The sequence below is a fragment of the Sceloporus occidentalis genome, unplaced genomic scaffold, assembly GCF_023333645.1.
Source record: "Sceloporus occidentalis isolate IW3139 unplaced genomic scaffold, rSceOcc1.0.p SCAF_50, whole genome shotgun sequence".
Lineage (NCBI taxonomy): Eukaryota > Metazoa > Chordata > Lepidosauria > Squamata > Phrynosomatidae > Sceloporus > Sceloporus occidentalis.
Window position 1 is genome coordinate 6,399,596 of NW_028317030.1, and position 26,474 is coordinate 6,426,069.

General features: G+C 45.7%; 1 protein-coding gene across 1 annotated transcript; it reads left to right on the plus strand.

Annotated features, from left to right (window-relative positions):
- The first annotated feature begins 2,499 nt into the window (after positions 1 to 2,499).
- LOC149288789 (cilia- and flagella-associated protein 58-like) lies at positions 2,500 to 26,217 on the plus strand. Its single transcript, XM_089491468.1, has 18 exons — positions 2,500 to 2,508; positions 4,242 to 4,523; positions 5,015 to 5,163; positions 6,178 to 6,334; positions 6,742 to 6,936; positions 7,508 to 7,645; positions 9,142 to 9,301; positions 9,620 to 9,702; positions 11,786 to 11,977; positions 12,568 to 12,729; positions 13,047 to 13,193; positions 15,010 to 15,150; positions 15,857 to 16,080; positions 19,531 to 19,642; positions 20,244 to 20,348; positions 23,924 to 24,043; positions 24,696 to 24,829; positions 26,100 to 26,217. Exons 1-18 carry the CDS (start codon positions 2,500 to 2,502, stop codon positions 26,215 to 26,217), a joined length of 2,628 nt encoding a protein of 875 aa, XP_089347594.1.
- Positions 26,218 to 26,474: the final 257 nt, after the last annotated feature.

A 26,474-nucleotide genomic window follows, 5' to 3' on the forward strand; every position in this document is an offset into this window, starting at 1 on the left:
ACGTAATGTTTTTATATCAGACGGTACCGGCCATTTGTCTTGTGTGCCAAACGGCCAGTCTGGGCCTGGTTCTGTCCATCCCTTGAATATATATGGCTTGCAGCGGAAGCACTTGGAAATATACGTAAAGATTTTGGTTGTTGGGTTAGCAGATATTTCCTACCCCCCGGGCCGGGCATTGAGCCAACACTAACTAAACGCATGGGATTCCCCACGCAGTGCGGCACCGATCGGCATAACAAACAATGCATTTAAAATCAATCTGTAATAAGCACTTCCATTTGCAGAGTTCAATGTTTCAAAAAATGTATTTGCTTACAGAGAAACTGCAGCTGCAAAGCCACAGCTTCCTACTCCCTCTGTGGTTTAAGGATTCTCACCACTGATTGGCTGCTTGAAGCAGTCAATCATTATCAGGAAACGGCTCCAATTCAAATCAAAGGGAGCATATTCCACACATACTCACTGGGGTCTCAACAGACCTCCTCTGCCCAAATCATTGTCCGACCCAGCGCTGCAGCTGACTGGAAGTAATTCCGTCGCCTATGAGGAGAGCTGTTCGGCTGAACACATTATTTCCTGCACAAAAAGTAGTTGGGGGGCCGGTAAAAGCATATGAGGGGATTCATCAGAATCCCCTCTATGGATTTCCCCCCGGACAGAAGAGTTCGCCCCCCATTAACTCCGTATTATTACCCACATCTCATGTTTCTCCCAGCTAGGAAAGACTACCCCCGCTCCACCAGATATGAAATTGGGTTGACCTGCAAAGATTTCCTTGGGCTCGCTGTCAAAAAACATGTTTAACAGATAAGTGGTTTATAACTGCAACAGTGGTCACCGATATCAAACCACCCTATAGTAAGAAGTAGGCAACCCTGGGTTTTTCACTACAATAATTTTGCTACTTTTTTAGTATATCTGCCAAATGTTCCAGTAACATTATTTCTGTGTTTTTTCACATATATTTCAGTGTTGCTTTGGTTTAATTGTACATCATATGTGCGGCGGTATACCCCCCCCCCCCTGAGTACAGCAATGCCCCACAGTAACATATTTTGCCTGAAAACAGCTTTTCAGTGCCATCTTTGCTTCCAAAATGCTTGTTGGTGCAATCTTTGCCATAAAACAGCTTATCATTGCCTCCAAACAGCCTGCCTGTGCCACCTTTTCCATTAAACGGCTTGTCAGCATACCTGGGAACTCTCCAGGTTTGACCCGCAGATCTGCGGGTGAAGCACCTCTCCTCTGAGTCAACACCCGAATCCTACGGTTTCGGCCATTTGCCCGCCATCACCGGGAACGCCCGCCGGCGTCAGTATGCAGTCCTGGCCGCGTCCCGAAAGGGAAGGCTCCGGGTAGCCGGAGCTAAGAAGTTCCCAGGTATGCTTGTCAGTGCCTTCAAACAGCCTGCTTGTGCCATAAAATCCTAAATTTTCTTACCGTGAGGTGATGATGAGCGCTGCGTCCCCTTCTCCAAGTCTCACTGCCCAATGCTGCCCCCTGGGCCTCGGCAAAGCCAGGAATCAGGATGCATGGTCTCAGCTGGGGTAAACCGGGCGGGTGTCCCCCCCCTGGACAATTGCGCCCCCTGTGACCTTGGAAGTTACGCTCCTGCTTCCTGAGCTCTCCTGAATTTGTGTTGGTAAAGTCCTGCCCCGATATTTTAAATTACGGTAAAAAAAATACTGACGTACGCAGAATATCCCGGAACGTAAGCCTATAGGGTCTCGTTGTTGCTCACGAGCTTCTCCTGGCGCTGAGTTTTCAGTCTCTCCTCATACTCTTTGAGTGTCCGTGCGAGGGCCCCATCAGTGACTGGCAGAGCTGCCATTTCTTCCCTGAAGAGGGCCGGTTGGCTGACAATGGCCGCAACCACTAAATGGCAGACATAGTGGCCCTAAAAGGAGACAGGAAAATATCAATAAAATAAAGCCTGGAAATTGGCCCCCTCATTGGATCCACAAGTGTCACAACAAATGGCCATAACCGTGTCACGCTGTCGTGACCAAAACATTTTATATACTTTTCCACAGAGCTCAAAATCCAACTATTTTTTAACAATTAATGGAATTATAAGATAGGTGACCTCTCATGAGGTGAAAAGACTCACCCCGTTTATGAGAGGACACCTCAGAGGTAAAAACACCTGCGTCAGACCTTCCACACGTTATAGGGGGCATTTGCCAGGTACAAACATGGCTTCACTCACCTTCGTCTCCCACTCGGAATGTTCAATGTAGAATAGGAATACTGAGTAAAAATACGTGGGCTGCGACTCCACGTACACCCTACAGGGGGCGCTAACACGAAAAAAGTTAAAAACAAGGCTCTTCGAGTTCCTATACCGCCCGCTGACGTTTTGCCAGCAGTAATGATGGCCGCTGGCGTCGTCGCTCTGCTAGATTAGGCTGCTATGGCGATGGATGGTTGCTAGGAGACGGAGTAAACGAGTCTTTACCACTGAGCGCAGGACTGTGCGCCCAACGGGGTGAAATCATGCTTGAGGTGAGCCCGGGAGCCACTCTGCAGGACACCCAGATTTTTTATCTAGTGGGTAGGGGGCCCCACGGTGCATCTCGGGGGGGGGGGGGGGGGGTGTATATCCGCATATATACTGCGTGGGAGATCCATCATAATATTTGGGGCAAGACGATGTGGGGGCCCCCCATATTACTGTTAGGGAAGCAATAAAAAGTATGGAGTACCCCTTTATATTATGAGGAGGTTAATGAGATGTGAGGTGTCATGTATTATAATGATGGGGTAGTGAGATGTGGGGTGTCTCGTGTATTATAATGATGGGGTAATGAGATGTGGGGTGTCTTCTGTATTATAATGATGGGGTAGTGAGATGTGGGGTGTCTCGTGTATTATAATGATGTGGGGTGTCTCGTGTATTATAATGATGGGGTAATGAGATGTGGGGTGTCTTCTGTATTATAATGATGGGGTAGTGAGATGTGGGGGTGTCTCGTGTATTATAATGATGGGAGAGTGAGATGTGGGGTGTCTCGTGTATTATAATGATGGGGCAGTGAGGTGTGGGGGTGTCTCGTGTATTATAATGATGGGAGAGTGAGATGTGGGGTGTCTCGTGTATTATAATGATGGGGCAGTGAGGTGTGGGGGTGTCTCGTGTATTATAATGATGGGGTAATGAGATGTGGGGTGTCTCGTGTATTATAATGATGGGGTAGTGAGATGTGGGGTGTCTCGTGTATTATAATGATGGGAGAGTGAGATGTGGGGTGTCTCATGTATTATAATGATGGGAGAGTGAGATGTGGGGTGTCTCGTGTATTATAATGATGGGAGAGTGAGATGTGGGGGTGTCTGGTGTATTATAATGATGGGGTAATGAGATGTGGGGTGTCTCGTGTATTATAATGATGGGGTAGTGAGATGTGAGGTGTCATGTATTATAATGATGGGGTAATGAGATGTGGGGTGTCTCGTGTATTATAATGATGGGGTAGTGAGATGTGGGGTGTCTCGTGTATTATAATGATGGGGTAGTGAGATGTGGGGGTGTCTCGTGTATTATAATGATGGGAGAGTGAGATGTGGGGTGTCTCGTGTATTATAATGATGGGGCAGTGAGATGTGGGGTGTCTCATGTATTATAATGATGGGAGAGTGAGATGTGGGGTGTCTCGTGTATTATAATGATGGGGCAGTGAGGTGTGGGGGTGTCTCGTGTATTATAATGATGGGGCAGTGAGATGTGGGGTGTCTCGTGTATTATAATGATGGGGCAGTGAGGTGTGGGGGTGTCTCGTGTATTATAATGATGGGGCAGTGAGATGTGGGGTGTCTCGTGTATTATAATGATGGGGCAGTGAGATGTGGGGTGTCTCATGTATTATAATGATGGGAGAGTAAGATCTGGGGTGTCATGTATTATAAAATGGGATACTGAGATGTGGGTGTCTCGTGTATTGTAACGATGGGGTATATATATATATATGAGAGAGAGAATAAAAATGACTTAACTGGCTTAGAAGCTGCAGAGGCTAAAAGAGCTCCCATTGAAACCAGCGCCGGAGCTGACAGCTGACTGGCGGTCGTTACACATCTCTTGCATGCAGTATACCGGGGGGGGGGGGGGGGGGGGCATATGCATCAAAGCGCTTGTGATGGCTGGAGGGTCCCTTTAAATTGGGGTTTCTTGCGTGTTAATCCCCTTTTCCAGGTGCTATCTGTTGCATGTTCACTCCGTGTTTTTTGTATTTTCAAAGGAAAAAGCAGATAAAAATATTAGTGAGGAAAATGCCTTTGACACTCTGGAGAAGGACTTCCAGGAGGTTCTCAACGAACTGACCGGGGATAAAAGTCTGGAGAAGTTCCGGATAGAGTACGAGAAGCTCCACTCGGTCCTGAAAAAGTCTTCGGAAAATGAAAAACGTTTGATGACAAAATGCAGGGAACTGAATGCGGAGATTGTGGCTAATTCTGCCAAAGTGGCCACGGCCCTTAAATTATCCCAGGAGGACCAAGCGACCATCGCATCACTCAAAAAGGTAGGAACGAAGACCCAAAGGGAAGCCATGCTTGTGAGCCGTTGGGCAAAATTAGTGAAGGTGCCCTGTGTGACTTACCCATGTGCTAGATCCTAGTCACACTCAGGGGTAGCCCTAGGCAGCCTGTGAGGAGTGGGAGGAAAGTGAGTGGGTATTAGGCATGGCCTGAAGAAAGAAAAAGCTTCCCGGAGACTCTGATGAACAGGGCTTCGCCTGGAGCCCCCAACTCAAACCCAGACAATTCCCAGGTATGGTGACACAATTCAAGTATATGAAAGGGGAGGAATAAGTCCTTTATAAACAATATTGGAGGTTAACGTTAATGATACTCAAACCCCACACTGAGCTGACTCTTAGGACATCACTAAAGTCCCTTGTTTCATAGACTTGAGTCAGAGAGACATTCTATTAGTTGGAGATATCTATCTTGGTTGATGCATTATAGATTAGTTTTGGGATCTGATTCTTTTCTGGGTTGTCCCCTTAATTAGGAGATCGAAAAGGCTTGGAAAATGGTGGACGCCGCGTATGAAAAAGAGCAGCATGCAAAAGACACCATTCATTCGCTGAAAGAAGAAATCAGTAACTTGTCCAAACTGGTCGAGCAGGGCTCTGGATTATCAACCGGCCAAGAGCACAGGTATAGAGCAATTTTTATTCCTTCCTTTCTTTCCCCGAATCCTACATTTGACCGTTTAATATCCACCTTTATGTTATGATCCTTACTGATTATATATATATATATACGTTCAAAAGTTTGAGGTCACTTAGAAATGTCCTTGTTTTTGAAAGAAAAGCAAATTTGTCCACAACGTAAAAAAAAGATCAGAAATCCAGCGCAGACGGGGTTAATGTTCTAAATGACTATTGTAGCTGGAAACAGCTGATTTTTAATAGGATCACTTTATAGGCGTACAGACACCCTTTATCACTCCCATCACTCCTGTGTTCCAACAGCCCTTTATCACTCCCATCACTCCTGTGTTCCAATGGCCCTTTATCACTCCCATCACTCCTGTGTTCCAATAGCCTTTTATCACTCCCATCACTCCTGTGTTCCAATGGCCCTTTATCACTCAGATCACTCCTCTGTTCCAATGGCCCTTTATCACTCCCATCACTCCTGTGTTCCAATTGCACAGTGTGTTCGGTAATTGGCTAATTGATAGTTAGAAAAACCTTTTGTAATTATGTTGCAGCCAGAAGTTTCCTTGTTTTCCTTGAGAACAGCTGGCCCCAGAGTGGCCCCAAACTTTTGATTGGTAGTGTGAACTATATATGTATATATAATTACTCCTTCCTGTTGAGTGGCATTGTGAGTTTTGGGGGCTGGCATCATACATGGTGTGGGGTTAGCCACATATGTGAGCAGGGGTAGTCCTAAACACATTTGAATGGGGGTCGGAGGGGAATAGGGCAGGGAGGGATCACGCTTAAATGCCACTCCCAGGAGATTTAAACCCCTGCGGCCCGGAGAAGTGATGATTCCACGGATGCTGACTGGTCCAAGCAGCTTTTTTTAAGGTTAGAATTCAGGACACAGAAATGAGCAGATGATGGAGTTTGTGACAGCTTCTGCCACAGATCTTATGGAGCTGATTAATGAATTAGTGTTGGGTTGAAGGAGTCTTCTCTCTTTCTCTCTCTCTTTTAGTTACAACGAGTTACTGAGCTTCAAGGAGGATCTGACAAAGGAACGTGACCAGCTGCTGGCAGAGGTGGTGAAACTCCGCGAGAGCCTGATGGCCGCCATCAACCAACAGCAGGAAGCCGAGAAGGCCAAGGAGGACACGGAGCAGAACATAGCAGAGGTTTCTATGGCTTTCACACATTGGGGACACGTTGTGGATCCCCTTCCTAACCAGACAGGGCTCTTTCACCCTTATGACGTCTTCTTTACCTTATAAAACACATATAACATGCAACTTATTCTTCATGTGACGTAGACCTCAAGCACATATTTATTACATGTTGGACTCCGTTCTGCATGGACATCCGTTTATTATTCCTTATTCTACAGGAGGCTTCAGTCTCCTCTGGATAATGAACTCACGTTTATTAACATGAACTAATGCCCACACTTGTGCTGAAGCGCATGTCCGTTCCGCTACGTGGGATTGAAGCTGAACTCTCATTGATCTACAGAAGCTCATTTTTGTAAGGTTATAATGTCGTTCATAATGTGTTTTTTTAACATTTTTCTTCCATCTGCCTTCAGCTCCAGCAAGAAATCCAGATGCGGCAAAACGAAGCGTCTCGCGATTCGCGTAAAAAGGAGAAGCTGGAAAAGGATTTAAAACAAACCCAAAACGAGCTGGAGAGCAAGCAGACGGAAGTGAAAACGCTCCAGCAGTCGTTGCTCAAGAACAAGGATGAACTTCAGAAGCTGGAACAGCAGCTCAAAGAACACAAGGTAGGGAATCCCGGGTGACTCGGTCGCAGTGACCACCCCCCGGCCGCTCAGCGCAGCTGCCCTCAAGATCTATGAGAACTTAAGAAAAAGGCAACATGGCTGCGATCTGGACATAGTCCGCCAATATCGTTCAGCGCCGCTCGTCTTCTCGCAGCGTGGTAGCGGATCTCAGGTTTGGAGTGGGTTAATGGGACAAATAAACGTTATGGTACTAATCATTGCCAACGTGTCACTAATTGCAGTTAAACTGTTTCTAGATGTTCGGAGAGGGAACGTCTTTCTTCCCCGCAGCTGGTAAAACCCTCGTTTGCGATGATTGCAGTGACATGCAAGCCCGGCTTCGCAGAACGCACATTAAATATTTATCCGCCAGCTGCTCCGAAGCTCAAACTTTACATTTTTAGGTTAAATGGACTTTAATTTCACCCAGAATCTGCTTGCTTTTTGATCGTTGAAGCCCTGTCTCCTAATAGATTGGCCGTTACGTGAAAGTTTTTTTCCAGACGTCAGCTGCTTACTTACTTAAGAATTTTTTTTTGTCTCCTTGTGTCTTTTTGATAATATAATAAAGATCCTCAACGAAAGAGTCTCCAAAGAGCTGGAACAGTTCCAGGTGAGGAACGCAAAGCTCCAGCAGGAGAACGAACAACACAACATCTTCAATGAGCAGATCACTCAGGAGAACCAGCAGAAAGTCCTGGAGATCAAGGTAAAGTTTCTGCTGCCGCGTTCCCATACAGTGTGCGATCTGCCGACCCTGCTGACCTCCACTTCCATAATGAGAGGTATAAACAGGGCTGGCACTTTAAGGCCAGCGGCTGCCTGATGATGTAATGCGTCCGACGTCTTGATATGCATGGCCGACACGCTAGGTTTTTGTCCTCGCGTAGCGTGAGACCAGGAGGCGTATCCAGCGGGTGGCCACACACTACAGAGCCAGTGACCCGCCAGCCTGATCTGCCAGATGGCCAGTCTGGGCTGGGGTGCCAAGCTCCGATTCGTTCTGCTTCCTCGGGCATGGGTGGCTTTATGTTAGAGCAGCGGAAAATGTGGGACACTAAATATACCCTTATCATGAGATCTACCGATTAAAATAAGCAACATATGTGTATTATAAACCCATGTCACGTGTGAACCATGAGAGCAGCCATGTTGACTACCTGTTCTCGGGAGCTCCACTATTATTCCCCCCCTATTGTTAAGTTGCTGTTCATCCTCCATAAAGCTGATTGGTCCCTGTAATGGTGGGACAAGGAGATGATACAAAACAGAGCAGTGATACACTACTTTTGCCACGTTTTTCTCAGCTTCCGGGGTAAACCAGACCTTTTCTTTGAAAGTATCTAGAAAACAGCTACACTCATCGAAAAATCCAAAAGCACCAGATTTATGTCATTTTCATTAATTAACTCGGTTATGGTAAAAGATTTGCCCTTTTCAGATAGACAAAATGTTTTCTCTAGCTTAAGCTCACCTCCAAACTCGCAGTTTAGTGAATAAACCCCAAAAGTAAGAAGCACCATAAACATAGCCGGCGATATAGCTTCATATGGCACTAGAGGGAGTCCGTGCTCTATATTTATATATACTATATACTATATGCGGTATTTCTCCGCACCTTCATCTACCCGATTCATCAAAGACTAGACGGCGATTTATTGCAATAGCTCAGACATACAAATCATCGGAGTCTATTCACTAAAGGGAGAGCTGGCAGGAGAGTTGTGGTTTGACCATTCATTATGAAGGGCCGACACCAGAAGGTTCTTCCAGCATGAAGGGCTAAAGTGACCCTGTACGATGCATATTCCAACGGGAGACTTTGGACATATCTTACTGATTTAACTATACATTATGCAGGGCCGGCCAAGCTGTTCCTGCAGCAGAAGCTCACATGGACAGGCCTTCATAATGTATAGAAGCTGAAACACAACTCTCCTGTCAACGCACCGTTTATTGAATAGACCCCTTTTTTCTCATCAAATTGATCATGGTTTTAGGCAGATTATTTTGGGAGAAATGTATTTTTTCAGACACTAAAGAGAAATCTTTTTACCAAAGTTTATTGTGACTTTTTAATATTCTTCGCTCAGAGCAATAAATCCGTGATTAGCATAAATGCCCCAAATTTTGGAAATACCCTATTTACTTATGAGGACGGATCATAAGCAACGAACTTCACGCATTACTTTTTTATTTGCCCAGGCGAAGGAGGACGAGGTGAATCAGATGCGCCAGGAGATATCCAAACTGACAAAGGCCAGAGAGGCCATCCAGAGAAAGTATCGGCAGATGGAAGAACAAAAGACGGAAGTGGAACAGCAGCGCGAAACGCTGAAGAACCAAATCGCTGGATTAGAGAAAGGTACGGGGTTAACGAGCGGGGCAGATCTCGCAGCTGGCTCGGGGTCCTGACCGGTCCTTAACCCCTTTTGCTAAGAAATGCATTGCTGATTATTTTCAACATTGAAGGAGTTAAACAGCATATGCATTCTTTGCTGCAATGTTTTAACCCCAGCATTGCCAGAAGACTGGATTCAGCAGCAGCACTAGATCAGTGATCTCATGTCTGTGATCATACCGCCAAAGATTAATCCAGAAGGTGACATCGAAGGGTTAAAATCATTTTTCTGGGATCGGGGGTTTTTAATCTGCCGCGTACGGTGCGTTTCTATCGCTTCAGAGATGGAGATGGCAAAGAAGCAAGCAGAACTCGATAAGAAGGCGATGGACGATCTGGTACGGGAGAGAGACTTACTGAACAAGGTGAGACGGCGTTCATTCACTCGACGGTCTCCATGGAAACCTGACTCATTCTGTAACTCAGACAGAAGATGTCTAGATGTCAGATTAAAGTGGGGGAAATGATAACTGCTGTAATATACATTGTGAATTGAAATCGCCAACCTCTGTGATAAACGGAGTAAGAAACTCGGAGGCTGAAATTAGGAAGGGCAGTTCGATGTAATTGGGGAGATCTTTCCTGCCGGCGGCAGCACCGGGGAGGCGAGGGTAACTCAGAAAACAGAATAACTTGCTGTTAACGTTTGTATTAGCCGTGACAGGCTGCGATCCTCAGGGCTCCTTCTGGCATTCCCCTGCCAACGGAGCTTGTGGAAGCTTGTACTGGTAGAAACATTCAGTTTGACATCAGATCGGCCCCATTCGGCCCCCGTCTAGTCACCCGTTTCTCCTGCTATAAAGACTCAAACCTTAATCAGTCGTTGGTCTTGTCTTTGATTCAGGAGCCGTATGTCTATCCCATGCATGTTTAAACTCCCTTGCTGTATTAACCTCTACCACTTCTGCCGGGAGACTGTTCCACTTATCTACAACCCTCTCGGTAAATTAAAACTTCCTGGCTAAATATAAGCTTCTAGTTTAAACAGTTTTCCTTTTGAATTGATAATATGAATACTCTCCCTGTTCATGAAAGCTTCCTCCTTAATACTGCATCACATTTTAAAACGCCCCTCGTCCTGACGTATTTGTGATAATAGCGTTACAGAGGGACCTGCGCTGCTGGAAACAATCCGTAGCGCTAGAGGCTCACGCGCCGTCCTCTAAAACAACGCGGGGAGTCCGGGAAGAGGCTTCCCACAAATTATCTGCATTTTTCACTAATCTCCCCTGTGGGTCTTGCACCGGTTAGGGGAAAAAAGTGTTATAATTACTAAATGACTAAAACGAGCGCACAGGAGACCGGGCTGGACGGGTGATGACGAGGAAGCCCTGGCACTTTAAGGCCGGCGGCCGCCTGATGGAGCGAGTGACAGCGATGGCTGGATATGTAACGCAGCGTGTAGCCAAAGTGCTATAACATAACTCGGCACCAGATCACATTTCCACCCTCTTTTACATATAATTTGGGCTTGTGACTCCATTAAAAAGTTTTTTGCCCGTTGACACTATGTTAACCTCTATCACCTTTTCTGGATGGCTGTTCTGCATATCAACTACTACCAGGAGATGTTTCACTTGCTAAATATTTCACCCAGGAATTTCAGAACTGGCATAATCCATAACAGAGAGTGTACATTAATATATATATATATATATATATTATTAATAATAATTATATGTACTAAGGCATTTTAGCCAGTATCTTAAAAATGTGGTATTTTTTTTGTGCTAAAACCCATTTTCATGCAAAAAGTCCGATCTCCAGCCAGCTGCCTCCTGGCGACGCATTGGATGCTCGGATGGTAACGGATAGCTTTGCCGCGATCATTTCGGCTGTAGTCGGGGTAATGGCGTTTTATACAGATGGTAAATTGCTCGCTGACCTCGCTGACAGGTATAGCGGGGGGGCTTTCGCACCTGCCATCATTATAGGCAGACACATTGGGGCGAAGAGCCTGTTACGGGGGCTTCTCGGGCCCGAGAACAAGCCGCGCGCGTCCTGTTTGACGGGCGACATAATAGGGAAGGCTCTGGATCTGCCACCCGGGGTCGGAAAAACATTAATAGAGACGCCGACTGTCAGAGAGACGGCATAACGAGGATAGATTAAAGAGCCAAGCGCTCGTCTTCGTGACAGCAAAATGCATCTGGACGAGAGAAAAGGTCAACCGTCAGCCAAGTGCTCTTTTTCTTGGCTCCTATGTTCTCTGTCTCCTTAATCTCAGCCTTTTTTCTCCCCAGCGACTCCTAACTTGTATCTGCCCCTTCATGTGACCCCAGTGTTTTAGGGGTTTTCTGCTATTTGTCCGCCTTAAAAACCTTATTTGATCCTTGGGGGTTCTTGCATTGTATCCAAGCCCCCGGCCCTCTTGTTTTAGACCGAGATGTCTTGTCCTAACGCTCCTCTGATATATACTTTTTCCTTGCATGCTTGAATACGTTACAGAACCTCCTGAAAGCGACCGGCGCGACCGACAAGCAGGTGAACCTCGTTAAGCTCCACGAGCAGTCAAAGAAAAACCTGGAAGAAGAAATCCATAACTACAAAGAGGAGGCGCAGAAACAACGGAAGATCATTTACCAACTGGAGAAAGAAAGGGACCGTTACATCAACGAGGCCAGTGACCTCACCCAGAAGGTGGGTACCGGTCTGCCACGCCGTGCCCGGACCACACAGCCTCCGAGTCCTGCGTGACGGCCACAAACAAAGGGTCCGCGGAAGAGAAGCTGGAGAACATCCGGCAAAATCATAGAAAACAGACTTTAAGCCTGTTGGCAGTTTAGTATATGGGACAGATATACCACTCCGCAGGTTTTAGAGATGCTGTTCTACTTACTCTTCTGAAATGATCACTTCTCCGTCAGAAACAACGTTCCTCCTACTGCTGGATGCCCAAAGCGTTCCAAAAATGTTGGTTTTATCATGTAAAATGTTCCCCGTTCGTTATGTTAGCCTGGAACACTTAATTGTCATGATTTAGATCAAAAAGGCTTCTTAAATGTTTCTTTTTTTCTTTATATGGAAAATTATAATGACAGATCTGCAAAAGTTTCTTTGTTTAGAGAGAGCAGCGCCTTGTTAGAACCAATGAATAAGATAGGGCCTTGTTGGCGGTGGGACGCAGTGATACGATCCAATGGTTGGGACCCCATCCAGCGGTAGAACCGGGCGATAGTTTATGGAGCCAGTATTACGGATCTGTGACTATTTACAACTCCTCATTGCAGGTCCTTCAGCACATGGAAGACATTAAAGTGCGAGAGATGCAGATCTTCGACTACAAGAAGAAGATTGCCGAGGCCGAGACCAAACTGAAGCAACAGCAGAATCTGTACGAGGCTGTGAGATCCGACAGAAACCTGTACAGCAAGAACCTCATAGAAGCTCAGGTAAAGATTCAATCCCTCTTGGTCGTCACGTCTTTATTATCGTGGATTCTCAAAGTAGCGGACCAAAGAATGGACAGGTGTCTACGCTGGTGCCACCGCTCCCTGCTCTGGTGTCTCTATTATCTATTGACATCTGAGGACCTGAGTGACGTGGAACTCATCCTTCCAATGATGGCGTAGGTCATGATATCATTGGAGCCCAGTTGCATCTCTACCACTGATGTCCCTTGTAGTTCTTCTGGGTTCATTGGCAAGAAGAACCCGATCGCTATTGTTTTCATGTTGACTTTTGTGTTTTGTTTTTTTTCCCCTGATAGGATGAAATAACAGAAATGAAAAGGAAGCTTAAAATCATGAACCACCAGGTGGACCAGTTGAAGGAGGAGATCACATCCAAAGAAGCCGCTCTGGTGAAGGTGCACCTTGACTACCAGCGCATCGAGAAAGAGAAGGAATCCCTAAAGGTACGTTGGGGATGTAGTCGCACTCTACCACAGAGCACAAGACATGTGCCACGGCCCCCACGCGTTCCTCACCAGATTGTAAACCATTCCTCGCTCTTGCCTTCACCATTTTTTACTTGTTAGAGATAGATTGCATTTATGACAGATCGCCAAACGACCCACAGGAGAAAGAAGCTATTGACGGCTTAAACACATCTCCCTTCACGTCCCCCGCTCGTCATGTGCAGCGAGAATCTAATTTCCAGCGTGGGACTTCATTCTCCTACAAGCTTCTCATTTTGTCTACCGGCCTAGAGATCTCCGGCTATCAGTCTGACGCGAGTTCTTTAGCTGCTCAATTATTCATCAGGGAATGTGTCCAAAACTCACCAGCGTATTAGTATCAGGCCCTGGGCAGCGCAGCCCATCGCCCTCATTATTATGTTGCTGAGCGCGGTATGTCAGAGCCGGTGACCGGGAGGTGATAAGCCTTCGGCACCAAAGTAACCGAGCTGCGGAATATTTATCTTCTGGGGCACGGCGTTATACATTGGATTACATTATAAACGTAGCCGGGGTTTCTAGCCGTCGGAGCAGCGGCTGATACTTAAACTTCCGTGTCCGTGCGTCTTGTGTTTAGAAGCTGTAAGCTATGATCCTATATACTATGTTATTTAACTCTTTAAAGCCTGCCAGGAGTTTTAATGGTTAAAAGGGAACCTAGTATAAATCAGAATAACTTTGTTGTGTACGTTTAGCTGCGGGTGGGCTAGTAGCTTTTCCTGAATGCATGGAAGCCTTTTTGCCGACGTCTATAGTATTTTTCAGTCCTGCCGTTACCCCTCCATATAACCCGGTATATCTCTGTATATTCCTCATATTATATATTATATACTCTCCGGCCGTATAACTAATCCCATCCTTATAACCCGTTATATCCCTGTATATTCCTCATATTATATATTATATACTCTCCGGCCGTATAACTAATCCCGTCCTTATAACCCGTTATATCCTGTATATTCCTCATATTATATATTATATACTCTCCGGCCGTATAACTAATCCCGTCCTTATAACCCGTTATATCCTGTATATTCCTCATATTATATATTATGTACTCTCCGGCCGTATAACTAATCCCGTCCTTATAACCCGTTATATCCTTGTATATTCCTCATATTATATATTTTATACTCTCCGGCCGTATAACTAATCCCGTCCTTATAACCCGTTATATCCTGTATATCCCTCATATTATATATTATATACTCTCCGGCCGTATAACTAATCCCGTCCTTATAACCCGTTATATCCCTGTATATTCCTCATATTATATATTATATACTCTCCGGCCGTATAACTAATCCCGTCTTTATAACCCGTTATATCCCTGTATATTCCTCATATTATATATTATATACTCTCCCCCGTATAACTAATCCCGTCCTTATAACCCGTTATATCCTGTATATTCCTCATAATATATATTATATACTCTCCGGCCGTATAACTAATCCCGTCCTTATAACCCGTTATATCCCTGTATATTCCTCATATTATATATTATATACTCTCCGGCCGTATAACTAATCCCGTCCTTCTGCGCTTTTTCAAGCTCCATAATGTACTTTCTTAGGAACAGGCGTCTTACCTTTGACTTATACAGAGGTAAAGTTCTATTATCCTCATACGGGTCAATGCCCCTTTTTTATACAGGACAATATCTTCCAGAATACTTTAATAATTATTTTTATAAATATACGTATCGTGGGGGTTTCCATTACACCTTCCGGCTGGTTATCAGGTGGGTTCTTACTGTGCTTCCCCCCTCCAGGCTGAGCTGCAGAAGATGACACAGCAGAGTATTGAGACCAAGCAATTCATTGAAAATCAGGAAGCGGAAGAGAGGAAGCTGCTGAAGATAATCTCCGAAGCCGACGCGGAGCGGCTGAGACAAAAGAAAGAGCTAGACCAGGCATGGCTATCATTTCTCTCAGGTTTCGGTAACCCAGCGGGACCATGCGCGCTCAGAGATCTATAAGACAGGAGCGTGGCCCTGCGTTTCCATCCTAGGCAGCGTCTGATGACCGTGGCCCTCTCAATATACTGCATGCCAGTTAATTGCTCTCCTTTGTGGCATTTGCAGGGTTAATGCCGTTAATACCAAAATCTCTTTTAAACACATCCCTGCATTTTGTGTTACCCCCAATTTTTTTATATTTATTGATTTATATAGCGCCATCATATTCTGCAGCGCTGTACAATGCTAAAAAGAGCTTACAATCTAGAAACTTGGAATTTAATGGCAGATGAAAACCATCCAGCTCTATCTTTTAATCAGTCGTTGGTCTTGTCTTAGATTCAGGAGCCGTATGTCTATCCCATGCATGTTTAATACCCTCACTGTATTACCCTCTACCACGTCTGCTGGGAGGCTGTTCCACTTATCTACCACCCTTTCAGAAAAGTAAAACTTCCTTACATTACCAAAACGCTGAAAGTAGCATTCAGTTTAAAAATCAGAGAATTGGGAATTTTGTGGCAAAATGTGGCAGAACTCACATTATTTTTAATCAGTTTCTTGGCTCCTTTCTAAATAAATTGGGAATAATTTGCCGTGTTTTGTTTTCCAAATGAAATTGTCTGTTTTTAAACAATTTAACTCTTCTTCGCCCGGACAGGTTATTAGCGAGAGGGATATCCTGGGAACGCAGCTGGTCCGGAGAAACGATGAACTGGCCTTACTGTACGAGAAGATCAAGATCCAGCAATCCGTCCTAAACAAGGGGGAAGTTCAGTACACGGAGAGGCTGGAGGACATCCGGGTTCTGAAACTGGAGATCAAGAAACTGAGGCGGCAGAAGGGGATCCTCAACAAAAATCTGTCTAATGTGGAAGATTTACGGTAAGAAAAATAAAATGTTTACTGCCTTTCAGGAAGCAGCAAATCAGATTTATATTATGATTATTGTTATTATTATTGTTATATTATTATATATTATTTATTATTATCATCATCGTTATTACATATATCATAACTTTCAGATTTCTGCACATATGCTGGTCACACGTGTAGAAACAAACAATAAAATAATATCCATGTAGCCCAAGTATTCAGAGAAATAGAAAAATATATTGTGTAGAATCGTAGGGTTATTTAGGTCCCTAAATGAAAATCTTTTTTTTTTTTTACAATTATGTATAAACTAAAGAACACTATTTAATTTCCTAAATCCTTCCCAGAAATATTCCATTAATATAATAAATTATGATTCATTCAAAGTTTTTTCAGGGCTTCATCATGTGGCTCAAAAGCAGGCACTGATAGGTTGTTGCCATAGAAACTGATAAACCTTCTTAAAGGGACAGTGTCCCTAACACCCTTACTATAGGAGAATGGAAGTAACCTAAGCCTCTGTGAGTACTTCAACATACAGTCCCCCCCCCCCAAATAAAAGTAAAGCTCTTATCCCACGCTGAAACTGCAGTCTTGTTGCTGCAGCTGCCTTCCATGGTCTGACATTTGTTGCCACGGCATATTGGGTGGTAGGAAAGTGCCGAATATAACTCTTACATGATATTTAGCTACAGGGTGGGGAAAGGGGTAAATTCTACAGACCCCCCCCCCAAGCATTTGCAAAACAGACAACACAGACATTTAAGGAGACCCTCGCAGCTATTACCGTATTTGCTCGATTATAAGACGACCCTGATTATAAGACGACCCCCCAAAATCTGAATATTAACTTAGGAAAAAAGAAAAAGCCTGAATATAAGACGACCCTAAAGGAAAAAAGTTTTACCAGTAAATGTTAATTCATGTAAACTATTTTTTTTAATAAAAGCTGTGATTGAGAAAAATATTTTTTTTGTTTTTATTTCTTGTATTTTCCAGCCTGTCCCCCAGTTACGCACATCTGCCCCCAGGCTTGCCACACCAATATGGCACTGTGGCCCATGATATGCCTTTTAACCCTCTATATGCCACTGTGCCCCATGGTATGCCTTTTGACCCCCTATATGCCACTCTGCCTCCAGAAATGCCTTATACCCCTATATCCCATTCTGGCATTTAGGGGGTTAAAATGCATATTATGGGGCAGAGTGGCATATAGGGAGGTATAAGGCATTTCAGGAGGCAGAGTGGCATTAAGGGAGTTAAAAGGCATTGTATAGAGCACTCTGCCTCCAGAAATGCCTTATACCCCTATATGCCACTCTGGCATTTAGGGGGTTAAAAGGCATATTATGGGGCAGAGTGGCATATAGGGAGGTATAAGGCATTTCAGGAGGCAGAGTGCTCTATTAAATGCCCCCTTAACGCCACTCCAGAAATGCCCTATGCCCCCATTTAACTAACACACACACACACACTCTCTCCCCCCCCTCCCCTCCCCTCCCCTCTCCTCTCCCCTCCCCTCTCCTCTCCTCTCTCCTCTCTCCTCTCTCCTCTCTCCCCTCTCAGCCCTCTCTTACCGGTGCTTCCAGCCGGGGCAGCGGGTTGACGTCGCCTTCTGCTGCAGCCGGAAGGAGGTGGAGTTGGCAGCGGGGGTTTGTATGCGTCCGTCGCGTATACTTTCCCCGGCTGTCAGAGATCAGAGATCTCTGACAGTCGGGGAAGGTCTACGCGACGGACGCAGACAACCCCCGCTGCTAGCCACACCTCCTTCCGGCTGCAGCGGACGTTGTCTACGCGGATCGCGTAGACGTCAACCCGCTGCCCCGGCAATACAGCAGGAAGCACCGGTAAGTGTGTATGATGGGGGGGGGGGTGAGACAGGAGGATCCAGGTCCCCTGCAGCGGTGCGGGGGATCTGGATCTTAGTCTCCTAATCAGACTCTATTTGAGGTCTGATTAGAAGACGACCCCGATTAGAAGACGAGGGGTATTTTTCAGAGCATTTGCTCTGAAAAAAACCTCGTCTTATAATCGAGCAAATACGGTATATGCATTACGGTACATACGGTGGCTGGACCGTCCTGTTAAAAGCTCATTTGCTTAACATGTTAGTGCATTTAACAGTGTGTCGCCGTCTTAGCGCTCGTCATTTTCACTCATTCATCTGGGTAACAAAGAGACGCTTGGACTTTGCAAAGTCAACTATTTCCCGGCTGGATAATCGGCCTCACCTTGGAATTAAAATTCACATCTCAGGCTCTCATTATGCCGTCTCCCCTCACTTATCAGACTCGGCTCTTAATACCGCCAGCCAACCGCCAACGAGGGATTACACACCCGCTCCCAAGATCTGCATACATGCCCTCTGTCCTGTGTCGCGGCATCAGCCTCATTACAACCGCGGCTAAGGAGTGGGAGCCGCATTCTGCTTTCGATACGTTTAAATGTCGTGTTGCCGCTTGGTCGCTGGGTTAGGGGCACGGGGCAGGATTCGCTTAGCATGCCGGCTCTGCAGTCAGGAAGTGTCAGGGACCTCGGAATCTCCCAGAGACCCGGTGCTTTATAATAAAATTAATTGCACTCGCGTTATCAGTAATATTAGTTATTTTTGTTTTCCGGTTGCTGGTTCATTGCAGGCACAGAGCCGAGCCGTGCGGATACACACGCTGACACTGATCTGCATACTAAACAGCGGAGGCCGTCTAGCTTTCATCCTGAGATTTTTGTCTCTGCGTTCGCCGTACGGGGGGTTTGCAGGTTGAGGCAGAAGCTGAAGCCTTTCTATGTCATGGGATATAGCGGGTCTTATGGAACCACTACATCTGACAAACAGAATAGAGGAGGCTGAAACTCCCATTAGCCTCATCCACCCTGAATTATACATAATTATCGTACCTGGGGACTGTCAGGGTTTGCTCCCGAGTCTCCGGGCTTTAACCCAGTCCCAGGGTCTCACTGCTATATCACAGCCGAATCCCTGACTTAGAATGGAAGCTCTTTGGGGCAGGGACCCCATATAGTAACCTATCGTACCCCTTCAAACTGTCTGTAGGACTACTGTACTTACTATATGGCCGCATTTATTGCGCCCCCCTTTATTATTCTGTAAACTCTGAGTATGTCCGTTAAATAAGAAAATACATCGTTAGGTATTTTGAGAATATTGGTTTTCTTTAGGACTTTTGTTAGATGGAATCTTTGTGATGGAATATTAAAGGGTTAATATTTGGAGAACATCAGGGTGGGCTCAGGAAGATCCCTGGTATGTCTGCAGATCAATGGGGTGGGGGGATAGACATTTATCATGTAGCAAATCGATCACCTGTGTTTGAAATTGGCCCCTTAAAGCCAAGGATTGGCCCCTGCTATGGTTTAAGGTGGCATTGGTTGGGTATGTGGGCTGCTGCCGGGTCTTCTGGTTTATTTCTAAAGGAAAACGGTTCGCTTATCACGCAGGCGCGAGTTGTATCGCACGCAGAGGGAGTTGTTGAAGGAGCGGACCAGGTGCCGAGCGCTGGAAGAGGAGCTGGAGAAGCCGCTGAATGTCCACAGGTGGAGGAGGCTGGAGGTAACCACACAAGAAGCTTCGCGCTATGCGTGCCGGAGAGCATCCGGGCTCCCACTGCCCTTTTCAGAAGGCGGGTAGGCGATGACAGCGTTACGGCGGTCCCGGTGACGTAGTTGGAGGTCCACTGATGTCGGCGCGTGGTCCGCTAACGTTAAATCCCCCACACGTAGGAAAGTTGCTCATTTGCAGAGGGGTAGGAGTGGGGGATGTCGTACCTCCACGAGTTCCTCCCTGCTGACCCGGAGACCCAGAGAAGCCACGCTTTACCCGGAGCCTCCCGGCTAAACCTAGCAACACTAGTGCAAAAAATCCCAGAGCGACGGCATAATCCACTGGCTTCCTAAAATATATCTCTGTAGCCGTGACCTCGTGTTACTGGACCCACGAGAATGAGGGTCCCACGTCGCTAAATACATCCGAGTATTTATTACTAAAAATGTAAGGGGGAACGTGTTTATTATTTTAGATTTATTGGTTGTAGGGAAATAACTGACTTTGATTAATAGACACAAGGGGGTTTCAGCAAATACTGAGTTAAGTGTTTAACCCATTCAGCTCCAGAGGGCTGCGTTGACCCACCGTGTTGCATGTTACTTTGCAGGCCAGCGACCCGAGCGCCTACGAACTGATCCAGAAGATCCAGACGCTGCAAAAACGCCTGATCAGCAAGACGGAGCAACTGGTGGAGAAGGAGCTGCTCCTGCGGGTAACAATTTCTCGCGTTCCATTCTCATTACTCTGGCTTTATGCCGGTTACTTCCCCAGTTACTGTGGTTTTATACTGGGTTACTGCCCCAGTTACTGTGGCTTTATACTGGTTACTGCCCCAGTTACAGTAGCTGTGTGCCAGTAACTACCCCATTTACCATGGCTATATGCAAGCTACTACCCCAGTTACCGTGGCTATATGCTGGCTGCTACCCCGGTTACTGTAGCTATATTCTGGCTACTACCCCAGTTACTGTGGTTTTATACTGGTTATTTTGCTGCTCTCATACCCCCGGCAAGTGCCATTGCTATAGAGGGCCTGATAGATCCACGTTACTCATTGCATCGTGGCTTGTGCTCTGCTTCCGGTACAGAATCAGGTTACAGTGAAGTCTCCAGGGTTAAAAACAAGGTTAAAATAAAAGGTTTAAACGAGAAAGACAGTTGAAAGGCAGGAGCGGCAGATCCATACGTCGCTTGCCGGGTAATTGCTGCTCAGAGTCTCAGCAGTTCCTTTTGAAGTTGAGCTTTATGGCATCCGCAGCGGTGTAAATCCTGAGCCCGGCACCAGGTGGCGATAGAGCTTAACGGGTGACCAAGTGGCTCCGTATGGAAGGACCTCGACATCTCAGAAGGAAGAAAGCGCTCCATAAATCATGGCTTTCCAGACCATTCTGCTGCTGTAACCAACTTGCCCCTGGTCAGGAGCGACCGCTTTGATTTTTAGAACATTCTACATGAACAGGTCCCTTTAATAAAACCTCCTATCACCCGCCAGAGTCCCTAAAGAGTTAAAACCTAGCCTTTATCGACGGTTTTACAGCCAGCAGGTCATCTAAAAGCCGCTCAGAGAACTGAAAAGCGTCTTTCGCCCCGTTCTAAATCCGGACCGATAGTCTTGACTTTTATTTTAAATATTCCGAATTCTTCTTTCCGCAGCATTTTCATTCTAATTTCACTGTGAGAATTATTCCCCCCCCGAGCAGTGCATGCCCGCGTCTTCATCAGTTCCAGAAACAATTTCCGATCAAAATTACTCCCCCCCCCCCAAGATTAGAGCGTTTATTCTTTTTTTTGTGTGTATCGTAACCCATCTGTACAACAGCATAGCGTAAGCAGAGCGTCCGTTGACATTAATGATTTTTTGGGGGAGAAAAAAATGCCTTTTAAAAAAAATCTATAAGAAGGCAAGTAAGACTATAAAACAATAAATAATAATATAAAACAATAATAATATTAATAATCATAATTTTTTTGCAACAAACACGTTGTTTCTGTGTACTTTTGAAACCCGTTGCTTAAAAATGACCTGCACTTTATTACATGAGATCACTGATAGGTCCCTTTAAAAATCTGGCGCCCCCCTTGCATGGGAGTTTCTTCCGAATACCCCCCCCCGGTGTGCATTTGCCCCTTTTGCCCAACGCAGGGGATGTGTCCGGCGGGCACGGGCTGTATCTATGGTTCCTCGTTACCTTTTGTATCGTTCTGCAGATCCCCGCCGGACCAAACCGTACAAAACTCAAGCCAAACAATATTATATGAAAATAATTTAATGAAAAGCCCTCCGTGGCGCATTGAGTGGTTATCAGCTGAACATGCGCCGGAGCAGCAGACAGAGAAACAGCTTGAATCCGTTTGTCGAATTACCGTCCGGGGGGCCGTAGGCACGGCTCATTTCTTCTTTGTAACCCGTTTTTGTGTTTGTTTGAGTGGCACGGAGGCCGGGCGACGTCGTACGCCGGGGGCTCGCCGTCTAAACATGTAGCATTGTATGCCGCTGTCCCTATTCACGCTCCGCACAGCAGGCTGTGAATGAAACAACTTGGCACCGGCCTCATGGCCTTTAAAAAAAAAAAAACCTCCGACTGCCAGCGGTGTGTATTATTCTTTGTCTGCACGAGGATGGATGCGGCCGCGGGAATCGCTGCTCTAGATGTCGGCCATTATTATTACGTTAGAAACATTCTGCGCTCGTCCAGATAAAGGCCTTTTGTTTTCGGGGATATTTAGTGGCGTCGGATCTGCTGTTAGTCCGCGAACCTGCCAAGCGCTTCCCCGTCAGATGCTGACAACCTGCACAGAGAGCTGATATTACTATTATTATTTACGGAAACATTATGTTTAACGCTATTCTGCGTATTATTCATGCGGGGCTTATTCACTAAACTAGGAGTTGAGATCATAATAGGCTGCAGGAGGGGCTGAGCCCCTAAAGAAAACTGAGCGCAAAAGACGATCCATTAACAAGGAATGTATATTAAAGTTCTTCAAAAAGCAAAAAAATTATATATATATCTTATGTATTATCAGAAGCTGAAGCTCCAGAGCTGCAGCCCATCACCTCCCCCATGGCCCGATGTTTTGCACCTTGTAGCACTCCCATTGCACATGCGCACAGCGGGTCCTCTTTTCCTTGTTGGATGATCAGGCTGAACGATGGGTCGTGATCACGCATCACCAGACCACGTGTCTCCCAGCTGTCCGTAGGACAGTCCTGATTTTACCTCTGTCCTGCTTTTCGGCAGGGTAGTGGGATTCTGTATACCGATCACTATATCTCCCATCATGCAGCTGGCCTCCCTCCCGATTGGCTGTCCAACTTATCCATCGATCCGATTTTTTGTTTACATTTTTGTAACATATTAAGTAGCTTCGGGCGACTCCAGTCATTTATTTTCCTAAAAACCACAAATACGATGCGTTAAAAAAAAATTATTAACACAACACGCGAGCGTATTTTATTCCGTCCTGATTAATGCTGCGTTTAACTTCGGCGCCAGCGCCCATTACATGGAGTCATAAGGCTGAAAATGTGATTTTTAATAAAAAAAAAAAAAAATTATTGATATCATCATTTTAATTGAACGCAGAGTAAATATTTTTATTATTTGCCCTGAAAGGGGACATCGCTAAGCACCCGCCGTATTTTTAGCAACGAGGTTTATTACTGAGAACGTTGGCAGCCATTCAGGGGAGTAAAACACGATCACCGTCAAAGTCTGCCCACCCAATATTTAAATTCTATAATTCGACAGATTTTTTTTTTAACAAAATAGAGATGTCTCGCAAATAAGCCTAATGGGTCTGTATAGCGGCTACAAAGAAGAATCGTATTTTCGCCTTAAGATGGCTTATTAAGACTTCAGCCGGCCCGAGGAATCCTCTGTTTATCCATTCGTTCGCTTTCACCGACGGTAAACTCAACCCATCCCTTCTCGTTTTGTTTTTTTTGTCCTTTTCTTGGCATTTAATGAACTTTTCCAAATGCGCAGGTTATATCCAGAGTAAATCGCTTCGAAAATAAACCTTAAAGGTGCTTCAGACATTTAGCAAGCGGTAAAATGTTAGAGAACTCAAGCATTTCTGCTTGACATACCTAGAACCCGCCGGTTGCCGTCGCAGTGAACGGAACGCGCGTTCCTAAAAACGACCGTGAAATCCAAATATCAAGAGTTTAATATTTCCGACAGAAAAAATAGCAGGGAAATAAACAAGCGCGAGGGATGTTTCTTTGTTTCCCGGTTCCGTGTTCTCTGCTGCCTCCTGATCCGTGTGCCTCTCGCTTTGCAGGAGAAGGAAAAGCTTTACGTGGAACTGAAGCACATCCTCGCCCGTCAGCCGGGTCCCGAGGCGGCCGAGCAGCTGCAGATATACCAGCAGACCCTACGGGAAAAGACCAAGCAACTTAAGGTGAGTCGGGGCCGCGGAGGAGACGGGACAGAGACGTGCGGCTCGGCGGCTGTGGCTGGACGCCTAGGTCAGGTCCAAGAGCCGGTGGTTAACCCCCGAGGTTATTTCTTCTGCGTGTCTCTTCCTCGTTCTGACTTCGCTTTGTCAGTGAGATCTTCCGCGCAGTTATGGAGTAAAATAAAGATTAGCATTTTGGGCCAGAACTCAGGACAGATCTGCTCCACGTTCATTGATAAACTGGAAGCGTTCTTACCCAGGACGATGTGTAATCCAAAACAGTTATTAATACGCAGCACAGCGGACATGAACGGGGAGAGCACGCAAATCGATGTGAGCCGTGTTACTTGCCACCGTTCATTAGCAGAACAAGAGCAGCTCTTCGGTAACTCCCGAAGCTGTATCTTCCGGCTGCAGCGTTGGTGGCAAAGGGTTTATCTACTAAATCGTGACCTGCAGGTGGTTTGATGGGACATTTCATCCCAAAGATGGTGTTTACCGGTTAGTTAAGTGATATAAATGTATTAGGAAGACACCTTGCGTGTGTCCCATGGGAGCAGCTATCTTAACGTCCTGTTCTCAAGATGTGAAGGTCACGTCCAATCACTGTCGCCGTTATTACCCTCGTCACGTTTCACTCGTTCTGTTATTGCAGGTTCTGTCGGCAGAACTCAACATGTTCGAGACCCAAAGCCAGGAATATAAATATGAGATCGAGAGGCTGGCCAGCGAGCTGCAGAACATCAAAAAGAAATATCTGGCCCAGAAACGAAAGCATCATCAGGCCAGGTATGTCACGCACCACACACATTACACGCGATACACACGATACACTGTACCCGCTCCCGGATCGATTCTCTTTCCTCTATGACATCACGTTTTAGTTACAGACATCTAGTATATATATATATATATATATATATATATATATATATATATATATATATATATATATATATGAGCAAAGAATCATTTCAGAGTTTGGGCATTGGACAGTAAGGCGTCTAATTCCGCATTTCGTTACAAAAGGGCTTTAGGTGGAACAGGACCTTTAATGAACTTTGAGGTTTGTGTCGTACGAGGATCTGCGGGAACACGGCGAGCCGTTGGACACGCGAACAGCACCGTGTCCGGTTCTTTCAGTCCCGCCGGCAACAGAGAGTTTAACTAAAACCTGAAATAATGATTAACCCCTTAAGGACAATGGGCGGTCCCTAAATCCATTGAAAACAATGCATTTTGAGCCCGTACATGTACGGGCTTTGTCATTAAGGGGTTAAACAGTGAAATTTTTAGCAGATAAAGCAATATAACATCTGCTTACAATAAGCTTCCGAGGCGTAATTAGCAGAGATTAATGGTCCTTGCGGAACACGCAGAGAGCTAGACGAGAGCGCTCTCGGAGCCGAGAACATTCCGGTAACAGGAATCGCAAAATGAAGCCGTTTATCAGGAAAGCAGCGTCGCCTCTGCCCGCTAATAGTCATTTCGGTCTTCGGATCTGCCCTGTTTTGGATTCCAAGTATTTTTACCGTTTAAGTGCCAGGTGGTCGCCGTCTCCAACCCTTCGATCGGCTCCAGATGGCAACTATAGCCCTTAACCTGGTGAAGCCTCGTAACGAGTTAGTCCTTCAGCAAATACTCTCTAAATAGTGAGAATGTTGGGGTTTAGACGCGTTCTAAATGTTCTTTTTAAAGGAACAGTCATTTAAAAAAAGGAATGCTTGCTTGGCCCCGGAGTACGTCGAGCCGGCTGGCAATATCAGAACGGGTCTGAAGCGGGTCAATAGAGGGATACATTCTGGGTGAACAGGCGTGGCGGGCTGAGACAATCTGTAGACGTGTGAACTAGTTTGGACCTCACAGGGATCCTTAGTCCGTGACTTCGCTTCCCCTGTCCCGCGGTACGAGTTAGAGATCTTACAGAGATGATGGAAATGTCGGGCTTGGTTGTCGAGTTGCTCTTCTCTTCCTTTTGAATTTATCGCTCTGTAGTCCCCCCCCCCACCACCGCTTGGAGACAATATAATTAATTACAATGTCCCCATTTCTTGTTTAGGGCAAAGGAGTCGGCCATGGACTCGGACGTTCTTTACCAGGAAGCCCAGAAAATGGAAGGGCCTCGTTTCACCGGAGGAGGATTTCCTCTCACTCACTTGCCGAAGGTTACAGCGTGACCCTCGCGCCTCGTCTCGCTGTCTTATCTTTCTGTCATTCTGCTGCGGATTTAATAAAAAGTACGATAAACATACCCAAAAATTGTTTTATTTATTTATTTTTTTAATAACAAAATATACATAAAATACAAAATACTTTGTTATTTTAAATGTATAAATCAAAAGATATTTAGGTTTTTGTTCTTCACGATGATCAAATTGCACGTTATATTTTAGGCAGCGACCAGAACTTTTCTCTGAATCGAAAACTAAGTTTA